Source organism: Salmo salar, chromosome 21 (assembly GCF_965601325.2).
Source record: "Salmo salar chromosome 21, fSalSal1, whole genome shotgun sequence".
Classification (NCBI taxonomy): domain Eukaryota; kingdom Metazoa; phylum Chordata; class Actinopteri; order Salmoniformes; family Salmonidae; genus Salmo; species Salmo salar.
In genome coordinates, this window is record NC_138311.1 from 7086957 (window position 1) to 7110000 (window position 23044).

At 42.9% G+C, this 23044-nt stretch overlaps 1 protein-coding gene across 2 annotated transcripts in view; it reads right to left on the reverse strand.

Moving 5' to 3' along the window:
* LOC106581657 (melanophilin) overlaps nucleotides 1-23044 on the reverse strand; it is a 155655-nt gene that overhangs the window by 26358 nt on the left and 106253 nt on the right. The window contains exons 7-8 of one of the 2 annotated variants that reach the window (XM_014163857.3): nucleotides 16617-16779; nucleotides 15327-15565 (exon numbers count right to left, since the gene is read on the reverse strand). In XM_014163857.3, coding sequence (XP_014019332.1) covers nucleotides 15327-15565; nucleotides 16617-16779 — 402 coding nt within the window. Of the gene's footprint in view, nucleotides 1-15326; nucleotides 15599-16616; nucleotides 16780-23044 lie in introns of both variants that reach the window. The other variant, XM_014163856.3, reaches the window with a different exon arrangement.

Sequence of the window (23044 nt, forward strand, 5' to 3'; positions counted from 1 at the left end):
CACAGAAGTGTGATTGACTTGGAGTTACATTGTGTTGTTTAAGTGTTCCCTTTATTTTTTTGAGCAGTGTGATATATATATATATATATATATATATATATATATAATATATATACATAAAGCATGCATTGAATATCCCTTTGAGCATGGTGAAGTTATTAATTACACTTAACTTTCGGAACTTTCGAGACGTGTAGTCCACTTGTGTAGCTAGCAGGACTGACTTTGTGTTAGCTAGTCAACGTTTAATCACTTCTGCATTATGAAAGGTACTAGACACGGACACGAATGATCCATTGGTAGTTTGTTGTAACCAAGTATTGGTGCTAACATTGTGTATTTGTGCTAACCGTGTGTTATTGGATGCTAGCATGCTAGTTAGCTACGGCGTCATAGGACACGGTGCACTGGGTGGGTTTCACGGAAGAATACTGTACCAAGTTATCTAGCTGAATAAACTAAGTTTGAGCCTATTCCTGGAAACATTGAACCACTGTAGTTTACATCAATTATATTGCTAAAGTGGAAGTTGGAAAAGTTATATGAGTGTTTCAGTGAATGGTTAGTGAGGGAGGCCCTGCGCTCTCGCTTCCCCAGTTGTTTAGTTAATTTTCATTCCAATCTCCTTTGCATTAGCGTAGCCTCTCCTGTAGCCTGTCAACTATGTGTCTGTCTATCCCTGTTCTCTCCTCTCTGCACAGGCCACACAAACGCCTCACACCGCGTGGCCGCTGCCACTATAACGTGGTGGTCCCAGCGCGCACGACCCACGTGGAGTTCCAGGTCTCCGGCAGCCTCTGGAACTGATGAACTGCGGCCAACAAGGCAGAGTTCATCTCAGCCTATGCTACCCTCCAGTCCCTCGACTTCTTGGCGCTGACGGAAACATGGATTACCACAGAAAACACTGCTACTCCTACTGCTCTCTCCTCGTCTGACCACGTGTTCTCGCATACCCTGAGAGCATCTGGTCAGCGGGGTGGTGGCACTGGAATCCTCATCTCTCCCAAGTGGACATTCTCTCTTTCTCCCCTGACCCATCTGTCTATCTCCTCATTTGAATTCCATGCTGTCACAGTCACTAGCCCATTCAAGCATAACATCCTTATCATTTATCGCCCTCCAGGTTCCCTTGGAGAGTTCAATAATGAGCTTGAGGCCTTGATAAGTTCCTTTCCTGAGGATGGCTCACCCCTCACAGTTCTGTGTGACTTTAACCTCCCTACGTCTACCTTTGACTCATTTCTCTCTGCCTCCTTCTTTCCACTCCTCTCCTCTTTTGACCTCACCCTCTCACCGTCCTCCCCTACTCACAAGGCAGGCAATACGCTTGACCTCATCTTTACTAGATGCTGTTCTTCTACTAATCTCACTGCAACTCCCCTCCAAGTCTCCGACCACTACCTTGTATCCTTTTCCCTGTCGCTCTCCTCCAACACTACTCACTCTGCCCCTACTCAGATGGTATTGCGCTGTCGCAACCTTCGCTCTCTCTCTCCTGCTACTCTCTCCTCTTCCATCCTATCATCTCTTCCCTCTGCTCAATCCATCTCCAACCAATCTCCTGATTCTGTTTCCTCAACCCTCCTCTCCTCCCTTTCTGCATCCTTTGACTCTCTATGTCCCCTATCCTCCCGGGCCGGCCGGCTCGGTCCTCCCCTCCTGCTCCGTGGCTTGACGACTCATTGCGAGCTCACAGAACAGGGCTCCGGGCAGCCGAGCGGAAATGGAGGAAAACTAGCCTCCCTGCGGACATGAGATCTTTTCACTCCCTTCTCTCTACATTTTCTTCCTCTGTTTCTGCTGCTAAAGCCACTTTCTACCACTCTAAATTCCAAGCATTTGCCTCTAACCCTAGGAAGCTCTTTGCCACCTTCTCCTCCCTCCTGAATCCTCCTCCCCCTCCCCCCTCTCTGCGGATGACTTTGTCAACCATTTTGAAAAGAAGGTTGACGACATTCGATCCTCGTTTGTTAAGTCAAACGACACCGCTGGTCCTGCTCACGTTGCTCTACCCTATGCTTTGACCTCTTTCTCCCCTCTCTCTCCAGATGAAATCTTGCGACTTGTGACGGCCGGCCGCCCAACAACCTGCATGCTTGACCCTATCCCCTCCTCTCTTCTCCAGACCATTTCCGGAGACCTTCTCCCCTACCTCACCTCGCTCATCAACTCATCCTTGACCGCTGGCTACGTCCCTTCCGTCTTCAAGGGAGCGAGAGTTACACCCCTTCCCAAAAAACCTACACTCGATCCCTCTGAAGTCAACAACTACAGACCAGTATCCCTTCTTTCTTTTCTCTCCAAAACTCTTGAGCGTGCCGTCCTTGGCCAGCTCTCTTGCTATCTCTCTCAGAATTACCTTCTTGATCCAAATCAGTCAGGTTTCAAGACTGGTCATTCAACTGAGACTGCTCTTCTCTGTGTCACGGAGGCTCTCCGCACTGCTAAAGCTAACTCTCTCTCCTCTGCTCTCATCCTTCTAGACCTATCTGCTGCCTTTGATACTGTGAACCATCAGATCCTCCTCTCCACCCTCTCCGAGTTGGGCATCTCCGGCGCGGCTCAATCTTGGATTGCGTCCTACCTGACAGGTCGCTCCTACCAGGTGGCATGGCGAGAATCCGTCTCCGCACCATGTGCTCTCACCACTGGTGTCTCCTATGGCTCAGTTCTAGGCCCTCTCCTATTCTCGCTATACACCAAGTCACTTGGCTCTGTCATATCCTCACACGGTCTCTCCTATCATTGCTACGCAGACGACACACAATTAATCTTCTCCTTTCCCCCTTCTGATAACCAGGTGGCGAATCGCATCTCTGCATGTCTGACAGACATATCAGTGTGGATGACAGATCACCACCTCAAGCTGAAACTCAGGCAAGACAGAGCTGCTCTTCCTCCCGGGGAAGGACTGCCCGTTCCATGATCTCGCCATCACGGTTGACAACTCCATTGTGTCCTCCTCCCAGAGTGCTAAGAGCCTTGGCGTGACCCTGGACAACACCCTGTCATTCTCCGCTAACATCAAGGCGGTGACCCGATCCTGTAGGTACATGCTCTACAACATTCGCAGAGTACGACCCTGCCTCACACAGGAAGCGGCACAGGTCCTAATCCAGACACTTGTCATCTCCCGTCTGGATTACTGCAACTCGCTGTTGGCGGGGCTCCCTGCCTGTGCCATTAAACCCCTACAACTCATCCAGAACGCCGCAGCCCGTCAGGTGTTCAACCTTCCCAAGTTCTCTCACGTCACCCCACTCCTCCGCACACTCCACTGGCTTCCAGTTGAAGCTTGCATCTGCTACAAGACCATGGTGCTTGCCTACAGAGCTGTGAGGGGAACGGCACCTTCAGGCTCTGATCAGTCCCTACACCCAGAGAAGGGCACTGCGTTCATCCACCTCTGGCCTGCTCGCCTCCCTACCTCTGCGGAAGCACAGTTCCCGCTCAGCCCAGTCAAAACTGTTCGCTGCTCTGGCACCCCAATGGTGGAACAAGCTCCCTCACGACGCCAGGACAGCGGAGTCAATCACCACCTTCCGGAGACACCTGAAACCCCACCTCTTTAAGGAATACCTGGGATAGGATAAAGTAATCCTTCTATAGTGCTAAGTACAGGCAAAACCCTAGAGAAAAAGCTGGTTCAGTCTGCTTTCCAACAGACACTGGGAGACAAAATAACCTTTCGGCAGGACAATAAGCTAAAACACAAGGTCCAATATACACTGTAGATGCTTACCAAGATGACATTGAATGTTCCTGAGAGGCCTAGTTACAGTTTTGACTTAAAATCAGCTTGAAAATCTATGGCAAGATTTGAAAATGACTGTCTAGCAATGATCAACAACCAATTTGACAGAGCTTGAATAATGTTTTTAAGAATAATGTGCTAATATTATACAATCCAGGTGTGCAAAGCTCTTAAAGACTTACCCAGAAAGACTCACAGCTGTAATCGCTGCCAAAGGTGATTCTAACCTTTATTGACTCAAGGGTGTGAATACTTATGTAAATGTGATATTTCTGTATTTAATTTTCAATAAATTAGCAAACATTTCGAAAACCTGTTTCTCTTTGTCATTATGGGGTATTGTGTGTAGATGGGTGAGAAAAAATGTATAAAAAATTGAATTCAAGCTGTAACACAACAAAATGTGGGATAAATCTAGGGGTATGAATACTTTCTGAAGGCACTGTATCTAAAGCAGTGGGTTCCAACCCAAACCACTAAATTCTGAAAAACACTTTCACAATTATTGAGAGGTTCAAAACTGCATTCCTTTCAATTTGAATGAATGGGTGCTATTTTGACCCTTCAAAGTTACGCTATCTGCATTTTATGTATACTGAACAAAAATATAAACGCAACATGCAACAATTTCAAAGATTTTACTGAGTTACAGTTCATATAAGGAAAATCAGTCAATTGAAATAAATTCATTAAGCTTTAATCTATGGATTTCACATGACTTGACAGGGGTGCAGCCATAGGTGGGCCATGGAGGGCATAGGCCAACCCACTTGGCAGCAAGGCCCACCCAATCAGAATGTGTTTTTTTCCCCCACAAAAGAGCTTTATTACAGACGGAAATACTCCTCACAAAGTTGGAAGCACAGAATCATCTAGAATGTCATTGTATGCTGCAGAGTTAAGATTGCCCTTCACTGGAACTAAGCGGCCTAGCCCGAACCATTAAAAGCAGCCCCAGACCACTATTCCTCCTCCATCAAACTTTACAGTTGGTACCATGCATTCGGGCAGGTGGCATTCTCCTGGCATCCGCCAAACCCAGATTCGCCCGTCGGACTGCCAGATGGTGAAGTATGAGTCATCACTCCAGAGAATGCATTTCCACTGCTCCAGAGTCCATTGCGGCAATCTTTACACCACTCCAGCCGACGCTTGGCATTGCGCATGGTGATGTTAGACTTGTGTGCGCTGCTTGGCCATGGAAGCCCATTTCATGAAGCTCCCGACGAACAGTTCTTGTGCTGAAGTTGCTTCCAGAGGCATTTTGGAACTCGGTAGTGAGTTTTGTAACCAAAGACAGGCGATTTTTACGTGCTACGCGCTTCAGCACTCTGCGGTCCCGTTGTTGCTCCACTTCACAATAACAGCACTTACAGTTGAACGGGGCAGCTCTAGCAGGGCAGAAATTTGACGAACTGACTTGTTGGAAAGGTGGCATCCTATGATGGTGCCACGTTGAAAGTCACTGAGCCATTCTACTGCCAGTAAGGCCATTCTACTGCAAATATTTGTCTATGGAGATTGAATGGTTGTGTGCTTGATTTTATACAGCTGTCAGCAACGGGTGTGGCTGAAATAGGCGAATCTACTAATTTGAAGGGGTGATCACATACTCTTGTGTATATTTAGTGTATCTACAGCACCAGTTTGATTGAATCCAGCTCTTGATTTGAAAACACAAAATGAATGCCTAGTCTAGCAGTACACAATAGACAGATCATATGCCAGATGACCTAACATAGACACTGAGAAAGGCTTGCCATTGGCTGCCGATAAGAGTTTGGAGACTGATGCATAGATTGATGTCATGGATTCTTTTGATCTCTGACAAACACATGTTGCTCTGCTGTCTCCTCTGTGTTTGACTGCGCTGCTCTCTTCTTTTCAACATCTCCCTAACTCCCCTGGTGTTGCCCAGCTGTGAGACTAATTTAGCATGACACAGGATATCTCAATATTTTCGAAGGTGGGAATGAGAGAGAACAGCTGGGATTGAGAAGATAAAGCTCTTTGATATTGCGACAGACTACTGTCTTAATGCCTTTTTGTTTTGTTGTTTTCTTTGGCCTTATCTCCTCTACTCCTCAGTGATAGATGATCTGATCGTTTCGGGAAACATTGATATTTGCTAAAATGTTTATTTAAAAAAGTCATGTTGTGTTATGTCTCCTATCTTCTGATAAATAACTCGATACAAGTAGTAAAATAAGCTATATTTATGTTGTGGAGAGGACATTGATTGATTGATTGATTGATTGATTGATTGATTGATTGATTGATTGATTGGTAAACTGACCAACTATTACGTGTGTTTGTTGGAACGGACCAAGGCGCAGTGTAAATATCGTTCCACATCTTTATTTGAATGTGAAACTTAGTAAGACAAACAATAAACTAATAAACAAAACAACAAACCATGACGAAGAGGTGCAACATGCACTAACTCAAAATAATCTCCCACAAAACAAAGGTGGGAAAAACAACTACTTAAATATGATCCCCAATTAGAGACAACGATGACCAGCTGCCTCTAATTGGGGATCATCCAAAAAAAACACAGAAAAACAGAAACTAGAACCAAACAACATAGAAAAATTAAACTAGAATAAACCCCCCAGTCACGCCCTGACCTACACTACCATAGAAAATAAGAGCACTCAATGGTCAGGACTTGGTCAGGACACCAACTAATTAGTAGAGTATTTTTGCTTGATTGACAGACGTAAACATGACCATGTCAATAATTGTACATGTACAGTGCCTATCATAAGTATTCACCTCCCTTGGATTCTGTCACATTTTGTTGCATTAAAAATGAGAATGAAATGGATTTCATAGATTTTTGTTTTTGGTCATTGATCTACAGAAAATACTCCATAATGTCAAAGTGAAAAGAAAATGTTAAGGTCACTCAGTCGAATAGTGTATTTCAAGCACAGATTCAACAACAAAGACCATGGAGTTTTTCAAATTCCTCGGTAAGAACTGTTACGTTCTCTAAAGACAAACCTAAATGTCATCGCTCAACAGAAAAGATAACTAATAAAGGAGTCACTTTGACACCCACCATGGATGCCCACTAGATTTGCTTTAGAAAAGACAAACTAAAGGAAAAACCCACATGAACGGAGGATAGTGAGTAAGAAAGAACAAACTATGAATATAGACCAACTAAACAGGGTAAACGCCAGATTCAGGCTTTGTTTGGCTACGTAAAGTGAAAGAGCTGTAACTCGCAACTCAGCTAATGTGAGGTGTAGCTCTCCCAACATCTCCTTTCCAAATGAAATCCGCATGTCATGGGCGAACCTATGCCGCCCCACTTATTGTGTAGTGTTTTCACTTTCAACGAAAACAAGGGGGTTGAGCCCTGAGCTGCTTTGGGCTGACCTTCTGGGCAAGGTGTATCTTTTCACTAAATCAAATCAAATTGTATTTGTCACATGCGCAGAATACAAAAGGTGTAGACCTTACAGTGAACTGCTTACTTACAAGCCCTTAACCAACAATGCAGTTTTAAAGAATATACCAAAAAAGAATAACAAACAAACTTATAATTAAAGAGCAGTAGTAAATAACAATAGCGTGGCTATATACAGGGGGTTCTGGTACAGAGTCAATGTGCAGGGGCACCGGTGTCGAAGAATTTGAGGTAATATGTACATGTAGGTAGAGTTATTAAAGTGACTATGCATAGATAATAACAGAGAGTAGCAGCAGAGTAGAAGGGGGGGGGGGGGGCAATGCAAATAGTCTGGGTAGCCATTTGATTAGATGTTCAGCAGTCTTATGGCTTGGGGATGGATAGAAGCTGTTTAGAAGCCTCTTGGACTTAGACTTGGCGCTCCGGTACCACTTGCCGTGCGGTACCAGAGAGAACAGTCTATAACTAGGGTGGCTGGAGTCTTTGACAATTTTTAGGGCCTTCCTCTGACACCGCCTGGTATAGAGGTCCTGAATGGCAGGAAGCTTAGCCCCAATGATGTACTGGGTCGTACGCACTACCCTTCGTAGTGCCTTGCGGTCAGAGGCTGAGCAGTTGCCATAACAGGAAGTGATGCAACCAGTTAGAATGCTCTCGATGGTGCAGCTGTAAAACCTTTTGAGGATCTGAGGACCCATGCCAAATCTTTTCAGTCTCCTGAGGGGGAATAGGTTTTGTCGTGCCCTCTTCACGACTGTCTTGGTGTGCTTGGACCATGTTAGTTTGTTGGTGATGTGGACGCCAAGGAACTTGAAGCTCTCAACCTGCTCCACTACAGCCCTGTTGATGAGAATGGTTGGTGTTCTTGGTCCTCCTTTTCTTGTAGTCCACAATCATCTGCTTTGTCTTGATCACTTTGAGGGAGAGGTTGTTGTCCTTATATCACACGGTCAGGTCTCTGACCTCCTCCCTATAGGCTGTCTCATCATTGTCGGTGATCAGGACTACCACTGTTGTGTCATCGGCAAACTTAATGATGGTGTTGGAGTCGTGCCTGGGTGAACAAGGAATACAGGAGGGGACTGAGCACGCACCCCTGAATGGCCCCCGTGTTGAGGATCAGCGTGGGGGATGTGTTGTTACCTACCCTTACCACCTGGGGGCAGCCCGTCAGGAAGTCCAGGATCCAGTTGTAGAGGGAGATGTTTAGTCCCAGGGTCCTTAGCTTAGTGATGAGCTTTGAGGGCACTATGGTGTTGAATGCTGAGCTGTAGTCAATGAATAGCATTCTCACATAGCTGTTCCTTTTGTCCAGGTGGGAAAGGGCAGTGTGGAGTGCAAAAGAGATTACATCATCTGTGGATCTTTTGAGGCGGTATGCAAATTGGAGTGGGTCTAGAATTTCTGGGATAATGGTGTTGATATGAGCCATGACCAGCCTTTCAAAGCATTTCATGGCTACAGACATGAGTGCTACGGGTCAGTAGTCATTTAGGCAGGTTACCTTAGTGTTCTTGGGCACTCGAATGACCCTGCTGGAAAGGAAGTGAAAGTCACTTGCAACCTTAAGTTACAGCCACCAGAAACAAACAGAGCAGACGAAGTCAACAAGCATCATTCTCTGTCCTTGGATCTGAATCAACTCGACCCCAAAAGAGAAAAAGAAACGAGAATGACTGCTCATGAACTATACATAAACCGGATAAACATTGGAATTTTGAAAGGTGGAAGAGTGACGCCAAAATGGCCACAGTTCCGTTTTTAGCCTGCTAGCTACGTTAGTTGCTAACCTTAGTGTGTTCAATGTTCAAGCTAGCTAACAAGTCTACTTAGCTAGGTAACATCTTCTGTATTCTGACTGTTTTGTATTCAAATGAATCCAACGATAGCATCATGTAGCAACACTGCATAAACCCCACAAGATGCCCAATGCTTTATTTCAACTAGCTAATGTTAGCTAGCTAAAACTAAATATGCAGATTGTTGACATGATAGTGTGTTTCATTTGTAGATAATGCTAACCTAGGTGGTTGCAGCATTTTCAGCCCAGGACCACTCCAAAGAATGAATCTAGCTATAAAATTCAGTACAGTAACATCACACAAACATATATTTCTCAGGGAGATACAGGTGGAGAAGATCTGATTTCGAGGGAACCTGAGGCTGTACAAGTTGTGGTTGTGCAAACCCCAACACAAGAAATTCTCACATCCAACAGAAAGAAAACCCAATACAAAACTTTTTTAAACATTTTACATTTTTCTATTATACTTATTCCCTCGGACGAACCAATCCAAATCAAAACTTACATCTACAATATGGGAAAACGTGCAGCCAAACCAAAATGTGCACCAGGTCTACTTACTGGCTAAACACAGAACACAAAATTCATATTGACTGCCCACACTCGAAAGAACAAGTTGTCCTTACCACGGACACGTCGAACTTCAAGGGGAAACTCCTGCAACATCAGACTCCAGTGAAAGGAGTCAGAGTTTTGTGGAACTAGTCTTTTACATGAATACGAGAGGATTGTGATCAGTATAGACAACTAGCAGAGTAGAAGCCGACACAAACCTCAAAGTATTGAAGAGCCAGCCAGGATCAAAGGGAACACTTCTTTCTCGATGGTGGAGTAGTGTTTTTGATAGGAGGCTAACTTCTTTGAAAAGTACCCCACAGGATGCTCAATATCACTGTCTTGCTGTAGAAACATAGTACCTTCTCCTTAATTACTGGCATGTGTACAAAGAAAATGGAGAACGGCCATCTGGACCAGCAAGCACCGGTGGGGAGACTAAAATGGCCTTTGTCTTCTAAAACACAGCTTGACAGTCTGAGCTCCAACTAAAAGTGACTTTGGGACTGGTCAAATCCATAAGCGGGAAACAGCCTGGGCAAAGTTCTTTCAAAATGCCTGGTAGTAGCCAGCCATCTCCAAGAATCGGCACAGTTCCTGGCGAGAAGTTGGCACAGGAAGGTTATTGATGGCCTCCACTTTTGCCATGACTGGTCAACTTTTCCTTGGCCCACCACTTTTCCTTAGTATTTCACTCTTTGACAGATTAACTGTCAAGTTGGCAGATGCAAATAGTTCAAACAGGCTCCATAATGTCCTGAAGGTGTTCTGGCCAGGTGGCACTAAATTCTACCACATCGTGATACGAAGAACCAGTTTTCTGCCTATCCCTGTCTTTGGGCACTGGGGAAAAAGACTGCTGAAAACATGTAGTTTGAGGTGACTTATCTGAATAGTTTTTTGTGTAGGGATAATAAGTACTGCTTGTGAAGGTAGTTTTATGTGTCAACACAAATTCATCTGTGAGAACTGTGCTCATTAACGTAGGTAGCAACTCTTTCTTGAAGGCAATTCTTGAACTGCTAGAGCAGTATGAGTGTCTTTAATTCTTGACCTCTTGAGAAGCACCCCACCAAAAAGACATGCTTGTTCCTTTGCGACAGTCTTTCGGCAATTTACGGAACTGTTCTCTCTATGGGGTAAGAGCCTGAAAAGCCAGCTTGCCCCAGAATAGGCAACAAAAGTGCGACTTCGGGCCATTCGATCATACAGGACTTTCATTTTCGTTTGCGTCTTTTCCATACTATCACTTGCAAACCAAAGGAGCGGTTCAATCTGTATTGAAAATTGCTTACGTGCTCCAATAGACCTCTGACATAATGTCCAAACAAGCTCATTCGGACTGAAACTGAGACTCCTGAACATCCTCCAGTGCTGCAAATAGCACTATGGCCACCCAAAGTGCTATTTCCTTATGCAACTTTCAAACTGATTTCATCAATCTTATAACACCTACATTGTTTGTCAGTGACAGAAACTGTACAACAAAAGTGTTGTTTGAACTCATATCAAGTAGAGCTCCAGAGTAAGTGATGAATGGCTACAACAATCCTGCAACTACTATAATCCTGGGGAAAAAGATCCCGGACGAGCCCCTAATTTGTTACGTATCCTAAAGACAAACCTGGATGTTGTCGCTCAACAGAAAAATTAACTAACAAATGAGTCACTTTGACAACTAAATAAAAACAAAATGAGTTTCAAATGGTGTCTGAAAGTTGGCAAAGCAATCAGCAAAGTGTCTTAAAAGACACCCACCATGCAATGTTCCTTCATTTTTTGGGGCACTGAGCAGATGTGTTCTGAGCACAAACTTGAACATTGCGAAAATTCTGTGCAACTTCCTGTGCACGTTTACTGTGAACACTGAGGCTGTACCCGTTTTAAGTTACAGTTTTAACAGTGGCAATGTAGGCTACTGTGGCTATTTGATCATAACGTAGGCCACCCAGAGTGGCCTACCATTAAAAGCAATGGAGAAAATGCATCCCATAACATTTTAAACCTGATTCAGGAAACTAGGCATATGTCGCAAGTCACGACTTCACAGGAGAACCGTTTGAACGTAAAAACATTTTTTTTTATCAAAATGCGGTTTTTGGCAGAAATGCCTTCTTAAACATGTGAACAGAAAAACAGAAAAAGAGCGCAACCTTCCAATTAGTCATGATTGGCTGAGATAATGAGTGGGCTGGACATGCCGAGAGAGGAGAGAGGATTGGTCTGCCATATAGAAGGCTTCTGTCTATTTGAGCTCATCAGTCTGTGTTGGTAATCCTGTTGAACGCTGTTTTAAAAAGATGTATTGTGTAGTGGAGCTGCATAAGTGTTGCTCTCCACTTTCTGGAGGATCAAGTTTTGAAATCAGTGGAATTAGAGTATGATAGCTAAAGAGATGGATAAAACACTTGTCTCCGGATTACATCTTCAAACTAAGGGCAACTGTGGTATGGCAATCCTGACAGGGAGACGCGTCCATCATGCATGATAATGTAAACAGGTAAGATTGTCTAGTGTTAGCTGTTAGCTACATAATTACCTCAATTACCTCGACACCGGTGCCCCCCGCACATTGCCACATTGATTCTTATCTCTTACTTTTTTAGTACCAGTGGTAACTACAACTAAGTATCTTGGTTTTCATCCAGACTCTAACCTCAGTGGTGACACACATGTGGAGCAGTCAGTGAGGAAGGCCTCAAAACGCCTGTTCTTGCCAGAAATGGCCTACCCACTGAAGATCTAGTCACAGTCTATACTACACTGGTCAGGCTTTGTCTGGAATACAGTGGAGTGCGGTTAGTTGGATGCAGTAAAAAGCAGCAAGCCCAACTAGACAGGGTGCAGAGGAGGGCCTTGAGGATCATCTCCGATTTTTGAAATCGGACAGTGTGGTTAGATAAAGGAGAGTCTTGTCTTTAAAATGCTGTGAAATAGTCATATGTTTGAAAAATTGAAGTTTTTGTATTTTTGAGGAATTTGTAATTCGCGCCACGCCTATCATTGGATATTGGAGCAGGTGTTCCGCTAGCGGAACGTCTAGATGTAAGAGGTTAAAAGGGTTGAGGGTTTGAATGATGCTCCTGAAGAGTCCATGGTGGTGGAAAAAGCCAGCATTGCAGGCTGCAGGGATTGCCTTTCACCAGCAGGACCCTGACATTTTAAAGGTTAAGATGGTGGACTTTGTGTCCTTTATAGCTATGGTGATTAATGGCACTGCCAAGGTGGAGAGATGGTCCAGGAAAATAGATATCATTGTGGATGTGGCGGAGAGGTTCCTGGGACTGAAAAATGTCTCAACGGAGGAGTTACATGGAATATTGTCACAACCGTACCACCCTCTCAGGCCCTAGAGCTTGAGAAGGGAGATATGGATATTTGAAAGAAGAGTGAGTTTTTGTTTTTGTCAATGTACTATTTTTATTTGGGTGGATTAAGTTAGTTTCCCTATCACGTATGGATTTTCTTTTTACATTGTTTTTGTTTTTCAAACCGTCCAGATGGTGGCGGCTATACATATTTTGGGGTTGTAGTCTGCCATAAAACCCACAGAAGAAGATGTGTAGGTAATCCTTTCTAACGCTGCTTTTTTGAAAGATATCACATAGTAGAAATGCAAAAGTGTTGCTCTCCACTTTCTGGAGGACCGAGTTTTGAAATCAGTGGAATGCCAATTGGAATTAGAGTATGATAGCTAAGGAGATGGAGACAATTCTGGTGTTTGATTGCAAATATGCAGAGGAAGTCAAAAAGAGAACACTGAAGGCTGTTGTATAAAACACCTATCTCCGGATTACATCTTCAAACTAAGGGCAACCCTGGCATCCATCACAGAGAGGGAGAAGTGTCCATCCAGGTATACGGGTAAGATAGTCTATCTAGCTACATTTTCAGATATTATACTTTTTAATTTTGTCAGGTATTCATTTTCATTTCAAGTTAAAGTGTACTGTTAGCTAGCTGGCTATCGTTAGCTGGCTGGCTCGCTAGTTAATATTACGTGTATGATCTGTGTAGTAATATTATTTGTATCTCAGAGCCATTTGCATTGCTAGTTATAGCCTAATATTAGCTAGCTAACATTGAACCTGGTTGGTTAGCTACCTGCAGATTCATGCAGGGTAGTAAAGTTGAGTTGGGAATATGGTTCATTGTTTAGCTAGCTAACTAAATGTCTAAACAAAAGACTCCACTATGCAAGTAACCATTTCAGTACACCTTCTGTATCCTGTGCATGTGACAAATAAACATTGATTTTATTTGATATAGTATGTGTTTACCAGAGACGGTAATGTGAAAAACATGACCTGCACTAAAGTCAAATTAGGATATAACGTTAGGCCAATGAGACAGTGTCCAAGTTCACATGTGAATCCTTAAAGAGATGGGTGAGGCTAAGGCTTTAGAGGGTGTGAACGACGCTGAATGGGTGTCCACAAAGTAGAGCTCTCCAGTAGGTTCACCAAAACATTTTAGCAACCATGAAACTATTCTAATTTTAGCAACCAGGAAATGGCGTAGCAATTTCTCTATAGTACATCTAAGTAAAATGTCTTCTGTTATTTGCGTTTCTTCTGCTCAGTTTTCTTGGGAAGTTGTGTCATTTCGCTCCAGTTCACACAGACAGTGTACCATCACTATAAGAAAACTGTCAAGGATTTGTTCATCATCTGATTCTTTTTCAGTCAGAGAGTCAGCTCGTCTTCCTCCAGAAAGAAGTAAATCACGACATTCTTAACAATCAAGGCTAGCCAGGAAGAATCCTTTGTTTCTCCATGAGAAATAAACCTAGCTCGTCATAATTTATTTTTCATTCATATTTGCAGATCACCTACGAGTTTGTTATTGAGGCACATGAAAGTACACATGTTTAATAAAGCATTTCTGCCCCCCCCCCCCCCCCGAATAAACATTGTTATGAAAAAATCTCCTTTGAATTAGGAATGTCGGTTTTACAGCACTTGAGCGATCCAGACACATTTGTTAATAAAACAGATGAATGCAACTGTTTATGTCAAATTGTTTTGTGTTCTACTTGTAGCCCTGGTTGTCCTGAAAACTTAATTGTGAGGCTAAATATAGGGGTTGGACATGCAGATAAATGAAAGTCAAATAAATGAAATGTCGATTTTTGCTGAAGTCTCGGGTCTGATAGGATTAATCCCACTTTGTAACACAATACCGTGTTAAGAAATCCGGGGGGGGGGGGGGGGGTGAATATTTATGATAGGCACTGTAAAGGTCGGAGTCAGTAGTAACATATGAATATGATGCAATATCCTCTTCTCCATATCTCCCTTCTAACAGCTGTGTCTCCTCTCCATCACTCCATGTGTCACACTGATGTTGTTCCCTGTGTTGGTGGGGACCCTGGGTGAATGCTTGCATGAGAATCTCAACGCAACTCAGCTCAAGTGATCACTTCCCGTCTATGTTACAGAACCAACATCCACTCTAAGCACAAGAGTCCAACAATTATGCAAGATAAGACACTCAGGTTGTGTTTACACAGGCAGTCCAAATCTGATCTTTTGCCCAATTATTGACTCGAGCTGATCTGATTGGTCAAAAGACCATTTAGTGGAAAAATATCAGAATTGGTCTGCCTGTGTAAACACAGCCTTATATACACTTATCCTGGCAAGTTGGTCTCAATAGATGGTTAACTATTCATTATAGACATCCTGCAAACCTAGTTGAAGTCCCATGGTGTTTGTGGGTGTGTCATTTCCAATGTCCTATACATTTGGCGGAGCAGAGCCCCTTAGTGTGTCTGTGTACTTTACCTGTGGCGGTGCCCCGTGGTTGAGGCTTTCCTGTGAGGAGAAGTGGCTGTGACTACGTCGGCGCGACAGCAGACGATGATACTGGCGCTGGTACTCTTCCTCTTCCTCTGAGTCCTCCAGGCCAGACAGTTGTCCGCTGCTGCGGAGGTGCCCATTGTTGGCACTGCCACCTGAAGACTGGCTCATCCTGGACAAGGATTGTGCCCGCATCATCCAGTTCTCTGGGTACGGCACCTCGTCTGTCCGGATAGAGAGTTCATAGACGGGGGGGCCTAGTGAAGTTATTATTACGGAATCCATGTTCGTGTAGGAAAGAGCAAGAGATGTTGTACCTAGTGTAATAATGTGTACCTTTTGGGTGATCAGTTATATGCTACTTCTAGCAGAGTGCATTCTTGCCAGAGTGCATTCTTGGTTCAAATAGTATTGGAGTAGTGGAATAGCATATTGAGTGCCAAATAGGTTGGATTTGCACTTTTGGGACTATTCCATTTTGCTCCAGGAAAGCTCAATCAAGCACAGCAAGGGTTGCAAAGCTACCAGTAATTTATCAAAGTAATCTATGGTAACTTTGGTCATTTGTACTTGAATAACTTAAAAAATATATATATTTATATATAGTATTCATTTTTTATATCTATGTTCATATTGTCCATGAGTTTTGGTTCAAGAGAAAATAGCCTAATTAATTAAAAAAGCATCTAATAAACAGTGGTATTGTTTTCAATGAGCTGCATCTCTTCAATTTATTGACTTTTTTCACAACTGCCACCAGTTTGCTGCCAAAACATTTACAACAAAGACATATTGAAGTTGTAAAAAAATATTTCATGCTGAAACCCTAATATTAAACACCAATGGTATTCACTAAATTGATGGTTTATATTTAGGATAATGTTTTACAGCTTTATCATTCTATTTTTTATTTAAAAATCATCAAATTGTATTATTTTATATATTTTACATGGCCACACTGAGGGCCAGAGATAATCAGACATGTGATCATCTAAAGTACCCGAAAATGCCACTAGATGTCATCTGTTCAAATGAATTTAAAAACTTGAATGTTACCAAAGTTCTGGTAGTGTAATGGTAAACTTGGTAAAAGTTACAGTAATATACCCTCCCTTTGCAACCCTAAGAACAGCTAAGGCTTGACCCTTGGCTACATTCTGTGTATGTACTTTGTGTCCTAATATCAATGAGCACATACACTAATATATACAATAGAATAAGAATATGTTTATGTTAGTGGGGGTGTATGTCTAACACACGTGGCGTAGTCCTCACCGAAGCGGGCCGGCTTGTCCAGCAGACTCATCCGGCGGCTGTGGAGGACCTCAGTGTTGAACTCGGGGTCTCTCTCACCCTGCTCCTCCAGGATCTGCTGGAACATGCAGGCCATGTCGGCCTCGGCTGTCAGGGACTCCCGTGTGCCGCCCTCCAGACTGCTCTGTGGACATCACCACCACCATGTCAGTACTTCTCTAGGAAAGATTATTTTAGAAAACATTTGTTTTTCACTAATGTTTGTCATCGTGCCATTGTGGTGTTTTGAGCCCGGCTGTGCTAATTGCAAACAAGCGCAAAAATTAGCCACCTTTAACCGTTCTACCAGAGTTTCACTGCGATTTTGCTAGTGGCATGCATCTATCAAAAATGATGCAGTGACCAAAGATTATCAGAGGGATTTTCAGGCTGAACTAATGGGGAATCCATTTCGAAGACAGCTCTGAAGTGATGTAATAACCTAATGTTAGCTAGCTTGCTAGCCTAGCTGGACAAGCTGGGTAAGTTAGTTAGCTAACTTAACATCCTGTATTAAACTCTGAAAGCCATCAGCTAAATCAAATAGCTATCTTTTGGTATACACAGTCAATCAATTTAGCTTATGCCATGATACTGGTAACTTAGTCATTGCTAGACTGTTAGCTACCTTCAGCAGAGTAAACATGTTTGTTTGTTTGTTCGTTCTATCTTTGACTGACATTAGCTAACGTAAGCTAGCTAATGTTACTCTTATTTGGTATCTCAATTTGGTAGCCAACTATTCCACTCTTGTTTGGAAAACACTCAATTACTAAAAATATAATTTTTGATATAGCTAACTCACTCTCTGTTTGTGTGTTGGTAGCAATGATGAATGGATTTAAATTGTCTATGGTTGGTTAGTTGATTCTTAGCCAGTCTCAGCTGGCTAGCAATCTTGCTGCTAATTTAGTGACCCCAGTTAGCTAACAGCAAGCTGACAAATTGAAATGTCCATGTTAGGTATGCTTAGCTAGCCAGTCTAATAGAAATCAATACAATTAGTGGGGTGGCTAAATTGTGTATGGTTCTGTATTCTGTTGTAGGTGGTACAGAATCTGATTCCACCAACATGCGCTTCTAACCCCTAGCTCTGCACAAGGTGAAGGTAAGTTAGACAAAATATTTACAAGCTAATGGCTAAGATAGCTGTATTTACAGTAAGCATGGCATAAACAGAAATTGGGTAGTGTTTGTATGGTTTGTGTTTGTTATGGGGTAACAGGTGGTTAGAGGTAGCCTGAGAACCACAGAATACCTTCCAGACCATGTAAGCAATTTAGTCTAACCCTCTTTTCTTTACCTTTTCTTTTTGTAAAAATCACATTATCTGGAGTCATTCCACAGTGCCCTGCTATAAAATACCACAAAGTGGGGGCATTTTGGGTACACAAGCATGAGGAAGCGGACACACCTTGCAGTTATCAAGGGGCACTGAAAGGTATAAAATGAAGACTACAATAGTAATGTCACAACCACCTCATTCTTCTGTCTGCAGATTCTCAAAACACAACACAACGACATGTCTACAAAATTCCCCTGCAAAGGGCTACTATTGACAAGAATGATCTGTCAAAGTCAATGGGCTGGGGGAGGTTTACAGACAGTACTTTGAGATGAGGAAGGGGTTTTGGTTGTGCTTAGACAGTAATAAATGTGTTGTTGTGTATTCATACTGTGTAAGAACTGCCTTTCTAAGACCTTCTTTAGCCCCCCCCCCCCCCCCATCAGCCCATTCACTTAGATGACTGAGCTTTCCTGTCAAAAGCAGCTCCCAATGTCTCCTCATTATCCCTAAACAATAAGATAGCCGGTCCCATTCGGTTGATACCTTCACCAACAAAAGTGTGTTGCACTACGTCCCTTCCACAAAAAGTAAAATGCTAAAACCACAACCATGTCTTTCCAGGACTCGTGCAGTACCAGCACATCTTCTGCAAGAGGTCTAAACGGTGGATAAGAAGCCCAACACCACTTTCGTCAGTCTTACACAGCTGGCCGTTCACTGCAGACAGGACAAGCCCATCGCCATAAGCCCAAAGAGTCCAGCTCACCATGCCGAACACAATTGCCAGTGTACCGAAGCCGGATAAAGGACTATGGCTGTGTTTACACAGGCAGCCCAATTCTGATATTTTTTTCCCTAATTGGTCTTTTGACCAATCAGTAGGGCTGTCCCCAACAAAAATAAATCTTGGTTGACCGAGAGTCGTCTTATTTTGATTGGTCAACATTTGTAAACATGTATTTTTCCACATATGGAAACACCCTATGTTTGAAATAAATCAAATATACTGTATGTAGGCTACTTTTCCTGATACTTTAAGCACTGCAATTATAAATAAAGACACAAATTACTAAAGAGGGAGCCAGAGATCATTATAGCCTAACCAGAAGAAAAAAAAACTGTTCCCGACCCCCCCTCCCGCTGCCAGATGCTGCTGGCCTTCGCAGATTCTGCCATTAAGCTCATGACGTTGCCTGTAATAGGCTACACCAGTGGTCTGCAACCTTTTCCATTTGTAGTGCCATGTTATCGTACCATTTCTACTGATCTGCGTGCCAGTTATAATTTTCATATGCATATTTTCGTGCAACAGTTTTATTTAATCTAAAATAAAGTCTTCATATCTCAAAATCAATGTCACGTAGTTAATCAAAATTCTATTTAAATGAAAATGATACAAATCTAAAAGTAACTTCTATTGCCATTACCAATATGTAAAAATAGCCTATATAAAGCCAACAAATTAAAACATTGCAGCCCGCAGGTAGAAAATCTGATAAAAATAAATATCCTATAAATCAGATTGGCTACACATGGCCTGTCTGCAAGGAACTTGAAACATTATATCAACTATTAACTTGGGTCAGGCCTGAAACTCATTCTTGCAAACTTGCAACATTGTTTGCAGTGGCATAGTTTGCAGTGCCAGTGAGCTCTGGACAGACATAGCTGTAGACTATTATCTCAAGGGATAAGAAGTAATGAGGTAGGCCTTTTTTATTTCCACCGGATCAGAGCATGACATTTGTTCCCCTTTAATGCTGAGTGGTTATCAAATAGGCTACGATGAGGATCTATTGTCATTCTCAATGGATGTTACGTAGCTTTTTGAGGCGAAGAACAAATTACTTTGAGACGATCCAGTGATGCTGAGTTAAGACAATCAGAAATAGTATCAGATCCCTAAATGGGCACATTTATTAGCCTACATTTGCGCGCAGGCCAGGTAGTCTAGGTCTAGTTCTATACATCATCAGGTGTGTATCCTTACTCAAGATTGAAAGGAGCGCTCCAAACAAAAGACAATGAATAAATTGACAACACAGAAATGGAATGAAATGAACCAAAACTTTAACCTCCCAAGTGTAGACTAGGTTGTGAGCTCTGCAAACAACGTGTCCACTCCTACAATGACAACGGTAATACTGTAATAATAGGCCTCCCGAGTGGCGCAGTCGTCCAAGGCAGTGCATCGCAGTGCTAGCTGTGCCACTAGAGATTCTGGATTCGAGTCCTCCGACACATTGGTGCGGCTCGCTTCCGGGTTAAGTGGGCATTGTGTCAAGAAGCAGTGCAGCTTGGTTGGGTTGTGTTTCGGAGGACGCACGGCTCTCAACCTTCACCTCTCATGAGTCCGTACGGGAGTTGCAGCGATGAGACAAGACTGTAACTACCAATTTGAACCCACGAAATTGGGGAGAAGAAGGGATAAAAAAACAATATACTTTTTAAAAATAATACAAAAACATACAATGTATACAATAAAAAATAAACACTGTAATAATATATTGAATGCATTAACAGAAATGACCATAACCAAACAAACATTGTAGCTTAGAAATGATGGTAATTAACGGTAAATGTAATACTGGTGATACTGACTCCTGAACATCTAATCAAATGGGTGCCCAGAATGTTTGCATTGCCCCCCCCCCCATTTTACGCGGCTGCTACTCTCTGATTATTATCTATGCATAGTCACTTTAATAACTCTACCTACATGTACTGTGGCAAAGAAGGGGGTCGAGTGATAAATTGCAGATATGTGAGGGCAGAACTAATAAACGGGCTCTGCCCGATCACTCTAGAAAAAAGAAACGCACACCTTTAAAGGCGAGGTGCTGGCTAGCGGAGTAGAACACTAGAAAATGAAGGAAAGCCGCACACTGCCCGATCACTAAAATGGCCACCCCGATCAGAACTACAGATCACAAAATGGCCGACTGCATGTATATACAATTACCAGAAGCAAGGGGAACCCTCAGAAGGTGGAGCCGACCCACAGATAAAGGGTCAAGAAAAACCAGGAAGAGAGAGAGAGAGGGAAGGATCTATGAACCATAGAGAAAGAGACAATCTACATTGGCTGGATTTACTGTGTACGAGCTGGACTGTTTTGGACTTACCTGTTGGCGTTTAGACCTGGACCTACCGAGAACCAGATTTGTGTACCGAACCCTGCTATCCTTGACCTTACCTGCGGCCTGGGTGGACCAGGACAGAGAAACAAACACACAGGTACTGTCATGTTCGAAATAACTTTCATTCTGGGCTGACTTTGGTGACAGTTTCCCACTTAATCTGTGACAAACGCTCTTAACTTTGAAGAGGTTTGCCACAGTACATATTACCTCAATTACCTCGCCTAACCGGTGCCCCTGCACATTGACTTTGTACCGGTACCCCTATATAGCCTCGCTATTGTTATTTTACTATTGCTCTTTAATAATTTTTGGGGGTATTTTTCTTAACTGCATTGTTGGTTAAGGGCTTGTGTTACGTGTGACACGTTTTTCTTGCTCCCCATTTTCACATGTTAGTGTGTTTGTCCTAGGCATTACAGGTGTACTGAGTTGCGGCTGACGATGGTGGGCGTGGCTTCGGTCCGGAGTCCTGGCAGCTGTAGCTGATTGACGAGAGGATATGTTTGCCGTGTGAGAAGAGTGAGAGAGACCCTTGTTTTGTTTGACTTTTTGAGGGTTTGATGACTTGTTGTTTTAATTTATCTTTGTTTGTGTTTCAGCCTGTCCTCCTGAGGTACTCCACCCTACCTAGGTCCTGTAGCTGGGAAAAGGTAGATCTGCCCATGGGTGTACATTTCCACGTAGATAACCCATTGTTTTATACACTAGGTTAGCCGGGGCGGGTGTCACCCTTGTATTTTCTTGGAACCAGGTAGGACAGTGGGTTAGGGTTTAGAGTGTGTTAGGACGGATCAGGTGTGTAGAAGAGGGACCTCTTGTTTATTTTCATTAATTGGACCCTGATCCCAAACTTTCCCTTCTCTTACCTTCCCTGTTTTTTTTCTTACTGATTCTTTATGGGTGTTTTTATATTTGTTTAATTGCTTAACTAAACATCCCCGAGGGCTAACCTTGAGTTGTGGTCTGGTTATTTCCGCTCATTACACCCCACATTTCTTCCCCATCCATCTGGTTTACCTTGTGTGCATAAGCACAGGCATTTACGTCTCCTCAGACGAGCTACACCCGAGGGGAGAACGTAAAGCTTGTAAGTAAGCATTTCACTGTAAGGACTACACCTGTTGTATTTGGCGCATGTGACAAATAACATTTCATTTGACTAGTGTGCCATCAACGTGGCCTCTGCAAAAGATTAGTCCACTCAGACAGGCGTGAATCAGACGGGTGTCTAGTGTGCCATAATTTTTTATAATTATATTTGCCACTACTCGACTAAATAAATATCAGTCGACCAACAGCCTATCAACCAAACAATCGACCAGTTGACTAAATGGGGTCAGCCCTACCAATGAGATCAGTTCTGAAAAAGATCTGATGTGATTAAAACCAATTAGTGAAAAAAATATCAGAATTAGGCTGCCTAAAACACACCTCCAGGCTATTTTATCAAGGAGAGTGATGGAGTGCTGCATCAGATGACCTGGCCTCCACAATCACCTGACCTCAACTCAATTGAGATGGTTTGGGATGAGTTGGACTGCAGAGTGAAGGAAAAGCAGCCAACACGTGCTCAGCATCTGTGGGAACTCCTTCAAGACTGTTGGAAAAGCATTCCTCATGAATCTGGTTGAGAGAATGCCAAGAGTTTGAAAAGCTGTCATCAAGGCTACTTTGAAGAATATAAAATCTAAAATATATTAAGATTTGTTTAACACTTTTTTTGGTTACTACATGATTCCATAAGTGTTATTTCATAGTTTTGATGTCTTCACTATGATTCTACAATGTAGAAAATAGTAAAAATAAAGAAACCCTTGAATGAGCAGGTGTCCAAACTTTTGACTGGTACTGTATATGAGCTATTTGCTCATATACAGTACCAAGACATCTACTCAACTAGTACCGTTGAAATACTTTCAGCCAGTTGAATCCAAAGTTTCTTCAAGAATGTCCTTTTTCTATTTTGCTTATAAAATCTC